The sequence below is a fragment of the Gopherus evgoodei genome, chromosome 4 (genome assembly GCF_007399415.2).
Source record: "Gopherus evgoodei ecotype Sinaloan lineage chromosome 4, rGopEvg1_v1.p, whole genome shotgun sequence".
Taxonomy (NCBI): Eukaryota; Metazoa; Chordata; order Testudines; family Testudinidae; genus Gopherus; species Gopherus evgoodei.
In genome coordinates this window covers 154,987,430-154,995,593 of record NC_044325.1, presented here as the reverse complement: position 1 = coordinate 154,995,593, position 8,164 = coordinate 154,987,430, and the positions used below count along the sequence as shown (strand labels likewise).

Below are 8,164 nucleotides of genomic sequence, written 5' to 3'. Positions count from 1 at the left end.
GGAGAGTGGGGGCTGGTGATTAGAGCAGGGAGGGCCTGGGAGCCAGGACTCCTGGGTTCTCTCCCCGGCCCTGGGAGGGGAGTGGGGTCTAGGGGTTAGAGCAGAGGGGGCTGGGAGCCAGGACTCCTGGGTTCTCTCCCCGGCCCTGGGAGGGAGTGGGGGCTGGTGGTCGGGGGGGGAGGGGGCTGGGAGCCAGGACTCCTGGGTTCTCTCCCCAGCCCTGGGAGGGGAAGGAGGGCTGGTGGGTTAGAGCAGGGCGGGGTGGGAGCCAGGAGTCCTGGGTTCTCTCCCCGGCCCTGGGAGGAGAGGAATCACAGCAAGGCCCAGGTTACAAAAAGAGGGATTTATTTCATTCTTTTCATACCGGCACGAGGCCGATTTACAAAGAAGCTTTTGCCGGTGGTTACCATGAGCTTCCCTGAACAGCAGTTCAACCCTCTCGGCCCGAGAAACCCTTCCAGCTCCCCTGCGCCCGCACGCCACGCCCAGCAGCCAATCAACCCATTGCTCTCACGGATCGCTCCAATTCTCTCCAGCAGAGGGCAGCGCGGACCCCTCGCCCCCACAGGTTTCTAGGCACGTGGACAGTGCATCACCAGTCAGCCATGCCTGATGGGGCGGGGCCTGAGAGTAGAGAGCCACACCCCCTGGGGAAGGGAGGAGTCAGTACAGCCACGCCCCCTGGAGAGGGAGGGGCATTGAACCATGTGCTGCCCTCCTTTCACAATCTCCCCAGCCTCCTACCCCTCCCTAAAAGGAGCAGAGGTACAAAAGGAGGCGGTGGCCCACCTCCCTTGGGGAACAATAAGCAACCTCCCCCTGGGGGCTGAGGAGATGGAGAGGCCCGGGGGATGAGACAGTCACACCCCCCCCCGGCGGGAGTGGCAGATAGCCACGCCCTGAGAGTGAAGGGGAGGAGCCTGTGAGCACAGAGCCACGCCCCCATGGGCCCAAAAGGAGGAGGAGCTCTCGGGGAGCAGACAGCTATGGGCCTTGAGAGAGTGGGGCTTAGGGGCTCAGAGCCATATCCTCTAGGGACTTGGGAGGGGGCGGAGTCCTGGGGGGGCATATAGCCATAATCTTCCAGAGGGGTGGTACCTGGGAGCACAGACCACATCCCCACAATGGCTGAGGAGGGCAAGGAGCCCAAGGGGATCAGCGGCTGTACCCACCTGCAGGGGGGTTACCGAAGAGCCACACCCTCCGGAGGGGGGAGGGGCTCAGGAGGACTGGCTCAGTCCTTCTGGCAGGCAGCCGTCAGGCCCGTTGGGGGGCTGGGCGGCCTCGTCAAGGGGGGGGCCGGGGGCGGGGCCGTGGGTGCGGAGGTGCTTGCGGAGGTCGGCGGCGCCGAGGAAGGCCTTGCCGCAGCGGTGGCAGCCGTGGGGCCGCACCCCGGAGTGGATGCGTTCGTGCTTGCGCAGGCCGGCGCGGTCGGAGAAGCCCTTGCCGCACTCGGGGCAGGGGAAGGGGCGCAGGCCGGGGTGGAGCCGCTCATGCTTGCGCAGGTCGTAGGGTGAGGAGAAGGTCTCCCCGCATTCAGCACAGGTGAGCGCCCCAGGGGACACCTCCGGGTGCTCCCCTCGCTGGTGGCGCCGCAACGCCGCAGCCTCGCTGAAGGCGGCCCCGCAGAGCCGGCAGATGTGCCGGGCCGTGGCTCCTGCTTCTTCCTCCTCCTCCTCCTCCTCCCCGCCCCGCCGCTCGCCGTGGGTCCGCTCGTGCTTGCGGAGGCTGGAGGAGACCACAAAGGTCTTGCCGCAGCGGCCACACTTGAAGGGCCGCTCGCCCGAGTGCACCCGGTAGTGCTTGGTGAGGCTGGCCCGCTCGGCGAAGCTCTTCCCACACTCCCCGCACTGGAACGGCCGCTCGCCCGAGTGCACCAGCTGGTGCCGCTTGAGATCCCAGGAGGCCACAAAGGTCTTGTCGCACTGCAGGCACTTGTAGGGCCGCTCGCCGGTGTGGATCCGCTGATGCATGGCCAGGTCAGCCGGCTGGCGAAAAGCTTTGCTGCACTTGTCACACTGGTACGGTTTGACGCCCTGGTGGGCCCGCTGGTGGCGCCGGAAGCTGGAGGGATCCGAGAACATGCGGCCGCACTGCGGGCAGAGGAATGGCTTCTCCCCAGAGTGGGTGCGCTGGTGGCTCTGGTAGGACGAGAGCTGGGTGAAGCCTTTGCCGCACTGGCCGCAGCAGTAGGGTTTCTGCTCCGCGTGGATGCGCTGGTGGCAGGTGAGCGAGGAGGAGCGGGAGAAGGCTTTGCCACAGTCGGAGCACAGGAAGGGCTTCTCTCCGGTGTGGCTGCGCTCGTGGTTCTTCAGGTCCTTCAGCTCGGCGTAGGTCTTCTGGCAGGCGCTGCACTGGTAGGGGCGCAGGCCGGCATGGATGCGTCGGTGCTTGCGGAAGACCGAGGGGTCGGCGAAGGCTTTGCCGCATTCGCCGCAGGTGTAGGGCTTTTCGCCCGTGTGCGCCCGCTGGTGGATCTTCAGCTTGGAGAGCGTGCCGTAGCCCTTGGCGCAGTGGGAGCAGCGGAAGGGCAGGTCGCCGGTGTGCCGGGCCATGTGGACGCGCAGGCACACTGGCTGCATGAAGGCCTTGCCGCACTCCTGGCAGATGAAGGGCTTCTCGCCCGTGTGGCTGCGTCCGTGGCTGCGCAGTTCCGGCGCCGTCTTGTAGGCCTTGGAGCACTGCAGGCACTGGAAGGGGCGCTCAGCCGAGTGGCTCAGCTGGTGCTTGTGCAGCTGTGCGCGGTCGGGGAACTCCTTGGCGCAGCTGGGGCAGGTGTGCTTGGCCGTGGCAGCGCCCCCCCCAGCGTGGCACTTGGCATGGCGGAGCACCCGGGGTACGCTGGGGAAGGTCTTGCCGCACGGCAGGCACTTGTAGCGCCGGCCGCACTTGGCATAGACGGCAGCCTCTTCTTTCTCCTCCTCTTCCTCCGAGTCACCCTCCAGCTTCACCACAATGCTCGCTTCGGGCTCCTCCATCTTTGCAGGGGAGGGACAGGGGGCTGCTCTCTGAAAGAGAAGGCAGGGCAGGCTTACAAGGAGGGGTCCGTAGTGAGATCAACCCTCCTTTGGACACAGTATGATGGCTGGGATGTGCATGAGGGAAAAACCCCACTGCTTCCACCAATGTGTCCATTGAGCTGCCTACAGACTGAACTAGCACTGTATAATCCTGCTTTTGCTATGAGTGCAGCTATTGGGCTGCCTATAGACTAAACTAGAAAGGTATAATCCCATCTCTAGCTGTTCTAGGGCTGCCTCTAGACTAAACTAGCAAAATATAATCCCACTCTGCCCCCAATAGAGCCATACAGGAGGGGAAGGACAGACCAGCCATTAGGGCACTAACTGAAGGCTCAGGAGACTATTCATGACTCTGCTCTGTCACAGATTCCTTGTGTGATCGTGGCGATATCACTTGTACTCTCTGGGCCTCTGTGTTTCCTCATTTGTAAAACAAGGTTAATAACAGTTCCTATGTCCTAGCGGGGCTGTGAGCATAAATATCTAAAAGACTGTTAGGTGCTGAGATACTACGGTAATAGGAGCCAAATAAGTATCTAAAAGAGGAAGTCACTAAACCAGGAAAGTATAATTCCACCACTGGCCTGCACAGAACCTAGATTCAGATACTTATAATCCCATGAGCCACTGCATATAGAACAGGTCAATAGTTTATCATCCCACTGCTGACACCAACAGGTCAACTGAGAGCACTCAAATGCTGCAGACAAAAGGGACATGGTTACACAGAGGGCAGACCAGGTATTTATATACTCCTGTGGCTGCGAGTCTATTGTGTTCAAATGGAGAGCCAGACATTTGTTTTGCCACTTCAAGCAGCAATATCCTTAAAATCCAAGAAACATCATAGATCTGTTTTTCAAGGTCATCTATTTGCCTTTTCTTTTTTGGTCAAGCACTGTAATAGGCCACAAAAGGTCTCATTATTTTTGTAGGACCTACAATATTTCCGATTTAGCCAGCTAGCAGAGGGTGCCCACATTGACGGGGCACGGTAATAGACAGTGGAGTCTCCTCTCAGCATCTTGGATTCTTTAACTGATGTCCTCTGCAATTAAACTGAGTTTTAAAGACGCTCTGTACTGATGATAAAGCCCCAAGGTTTCCTGGGCACAAATCAGTTCCCCAGAGGGCTCAGGGGCATTAAAATTCTGAGCTCAGGTCTATTTCCGCTTCGTGGCTTTTTGCCTCTCACCAGCCAGCCCTGCTGTTTCCTGCTAATCTCAATGGACCCAGCCTTTCCTCAGATATCAGCGCTGATATCTAGATTCCAAAGCCAGAAGGAACTATTGTGATAATCTAGTCTGACCTGCTGGATAACACAGGCCAGAAAACACCCCCCCCGGAAGAATTCATCCATCCATCTTACTTTAAAAACGGTCAGTGATAGAGAATCCACCCTGACCCTCGGTAAACTGTTCCAATGGCTAATTACCCTCCCCGTTAAAAATGTCCAACCGCTTTCCAGTCTGAATTTGTCTCCAGCTTCCAGCTATTGGCTCATGTTAGACCTCCCTCTGCTAGATCGAAGAGCCTGTTGTTAAATACTTGTTCCTCATCTAGATACTTGTAGACTGGGATCAAGTCGCCCCTGAACCTTCTGTTGTTAAGACGAAGAGATTGAGCTCTTTGAGTCTATCCCTAATAAGGCAGGTTTGCTAATCCTTTAATCTCACGGCTCTTTTCTGACCTCGTCTCCAATTTATCAACACCCTTCTTGAACGGTGGGCACCAGAGCTGGGCACAGGATTCCAGCAGCGCTCACCAGAGCTGGACACAGGATTCCAGCAGCAGTCGCACCAGGCCAAACAGAGGTAGAATAACCTTCCTCTTCCTAGTTGAGATTCTCCTATCTATGCATCCCAGAATTGCATTAACTCTCTTGGCTACGGCAGAAGCTCCTGTTCCACTGAACAGGAAAGCAACCTTTTTTCAGAGTCACTGCTTTCCAGGATAGAGTCCCCCAGCGCAGCAAGTAAGGCCTAAATTCTCTGTTCCTAGATGGATCCATTTACACTGAGCCATATCAAAACATGTATTGTTTGCCTGAGCCCAGCTATGTTAGATGGGATGGGATCTGAGTTATTACAGAGAATTCTTTCCTGGGTGTCTGGCTGGTGAGTCTTGCCCACATGCTCAGGGGTTGGCTGATCACCATATTTGAGGCCGGGAAGGAATTTTCCTCCAGGGCAGATTGGCAAGGTTTTTCACCTTCCTCTGCAGCATGGGGCACGGGTCACTTGCTGGAGGATTCTCTGCAGCTTGAGGTCTTCAAACCACAATTTGAGGACTTCAATAACTCAGACATAGGTTAGGGGTTTGTTATAGAAGTGGACGGGTGGGATTCTGTGGCCTGCATTGTGCAGGAGGTTAGACTAGATGATCATAATGGTCCCTTCTGACCTTAAAGTGTATGAGTCTGAGTCTATGAGCTTACCAGGTGAGCCAGATCACTCCGTAACAGTGACCTGGCCTCTTCATGATTTACCACTCCTCTAACATTGGCGCTAGCTGCAAACGTGATCATTGACTACTATGTTTTTTTCCGGGTCGCTGATAAAAATGTTAACTAGCATAAGGCCAAGAACTGACCCCTGCAAGACCATGTTGGGATTACAACTGCTCAATGATGATTCCCCGTTTACAGTTATATTTGGAGACCTATCAGTTAGCCAGTTTTTAATCCACTTAATGTGGGCCGTGTAAATTGTATCGCACTCTAGTTCTTTTAATCCAGCGTCGTATGGTACCATGTCAAATGCCTTACAGAAGTCTAAGGATATTTCATCAACACCATTAACTTTTATCAACCAAATCTGTAGTCTTATAAAAAAATTTAAGTTAGTTTGACAGAATCTATTTTCCGTAAATCCCTGGTGATTTGCATTAATTATATTACACTCCTTTAATGCTTTATTAATCCAGCCACTATCTCACCCAGGATAATGTCAGGATTACCCAGATCATCTAGGCTACCCTTTAAAAAAAACAACTGGCACTACATTAGCGGTCTTATAGTCTTCTGGCACTTCCCCAGTGCTCCAAGACTTAGTGAAAAAACAACATTTCGAGACTGCAGAGGAAATGCAGACACCAAACCCCTTTGGTTTAGTAGCCCTGAGCACGACGAACAAACAGGGAGTCAGGTGCACAGATTTCTTTGTTGCAAGGAGCAGGCAGACATGCAGCAAACATGGGGTCCCGGGCATGGATTGTTTAGTTGCACCGATGAGCAAAGCTAACCGGGTCTCTTTAGGACCAGGAATCGCAAGGGTTAGGGGGCCAGAGACCTCGGATAGCCCCAGAGAGCAGCAGTTTGCAGGTACTGGCCATTCTGGAGAGTAGCCTGCCCTCTCCCTCCGAGGAATTTTGTGCATCATTTCTCGCTTTGCATTGGACCTGCTGGGAGGCAGAAAGCAATTGCAAAGTGACTGTCTTTAGGACCGGGGGAGGCGACACCCGTGCAGGGCGGGGGGGGGGGGGTGTCATCCTGCAGAGACAGGGAAAGAACAGCGCAAGGAGGCAGAGATGGGCCGCATTTCTGCGTGGGTTTGCACGGCTCAAATTGCAAAGCAAAATGGCTGTAGCTAGGACCAGGGGAAGGTGGGAAATGCAACCCACAGGGGGCTAGTAGGTAGGACGGGACTGCCGAGGGGAACTCGCTTCTCTTTGTGCATTCGAGCTTGGAGGACAATACCGAGCAGGGCATCAGCTGCATATGTTGCAACACAAGCCAAGCAACATGGCCCGGGGGGGAGAAGAGAGATGTGCAAGGCGAGGCCTTTTGCAAAGGGAAAGCCCCCCTTCCAAAGCAATCATTGCATGGTTCCGCGCTTGCAAAATGGCTGGTTTTAGGACCAAGGGAGGAGACGCCGCCCCAAGGAGGCGATGCAAAGGAGAGAGATGCTGGAAAACGAGTATGCAAAAAAAGGGAGGGGGGGTGTTCATGGTCTCCTTGTCCGCACTGAAATATCAAGATTTTGCAAACGAAAGTCGCCTCGTGAGCCGTGCAAAGGCAGAGAGGGCTCGCGGCAGGGCGCTGGCTCTTGTCGCTGGCAAGATGGTTCTCTCTAGGACCACGGGAGGAGACGCCACCCCGCCTGCTGGGGAAGGGTTTGCAGAGAGGCTGCCCCAGTGTGCACCCGAGGCGGACAAGCCGCCTGGCGACCCAGGCTATCTACCGAGCCTGGGCCCCTGCAAGCTGCGCCTGGCCGGTTACCGGGGCTGGTTTGCACCGGGCTGGCAAGGAGCAGGGCTGGTTGCAAAATGGCTGGGTCTAGGACCAGGGGAAGAGGCTCTCCCCTAGGAAAGGGGGCAGTTTGCAAAGATTTGTCTCCCCGCGGAGCTGGCGTGAATGCACGGCTTGGGAGGGCTTGCAATGGACTAATCTCTGCCTTACCTGGCTTCTGCCTCTCTTTTGCTGCTGCTGGAGCTGCTGTTCCCCACTCCCTGCTGGAGCGGAATGAGTCAGCCCCTAGGACCCTGAGGGAGGAGAAGACAACAGTAGAGGAGGGGGGGCGTGGGGGGGAGAAATGCAAAGTAAAGGAGTTGCTTAAAGGGATAGTAACACCCCCGTTCCATAGCCCAGCAGGCCTCTAGCCCTGGGGGATTTATTGCCTCCAGGCTGGGGGAGCTGCTACACCCCAGGGCCTGGGCGTTGGGGTGGAGGAGGGCAGTTGATTGCAAAGGTAGGAACCTTGCTTCCGGGTGGGTTGTTGGGGGGCGGGAAGAGGTTGGGAGGAGCACCGCAGGAAGTGTGGCGCGCCATGCACAGCAGGGTGGAGGGTGTGTGGCCATAACCGGAAGTGTGGCACGCAGATCATCCAATGGGAGGGTAGGTGGGGGCCGTACAAACTATCTTATAGGGGACACGCCCCCAGCAAGAGGGCTGACTGGGATGTTGCACAGGGAGGGAGATAGAACCCAGGAGTCCTGGCTCCCAGCCCCCCTGCTCTAACCACCAGCCCCCACTCCCCTCCCGGAGCTGGGAGAGAACCCAGGAGTCCTGGCTCCCAGCCCCCCTGCTCTAACCCACCAGCCCCCACTCCCCTCCCAGAGCTGGAGATAGAACCCAGGAGTCCTGGCTCCCAGCCCTCCCCTGCTCTAACCCACCAGCCCCCACTGCCCTCTCAGAGTGGAAC

At 56.6% G+C, this 8,164-nt stretch overlaps 1 protein-coding gene across 1 annotated transcript; it reads right to left on the bottom strand.

The window, feature by feature from the left end:
- Positions 1-323: 323 nt before the first annotated feature.
- On the bottom strand, positions 324-7,722 carry ZNF668 (zinc finger protein 668). The gene is made up of 2 exons (XM_030562019.1): positions 7,423-7,722; positions 324-3,008 (listed from the first exon to the last, which is right to left on the bottom strand). Exon 2 carries the CDS (start codon positions 2,976-2,978, stop codon positions 1,221-1,223), a length of 1,758 nt encoding a protein of 585 aa, XP_030417879.1. The 5' UTR covers positions 2,979-3,008; positions 7,423-7,722; the 3' UTR covers positions 324-1,220.
- Positions 7,723-8,164: the final 442 nt, after the last annotated feature.

Bases quoted from the DNA above. Each gene is read 5' to 3' on its own strand.
- ZNF668 (XM_030562019.1), bottom strand. From the start codon at position 2,978: ATGGAGGAGCCCGAAGCGAGCATTGTGGTGAAGCTGGAGGGTGACTCG.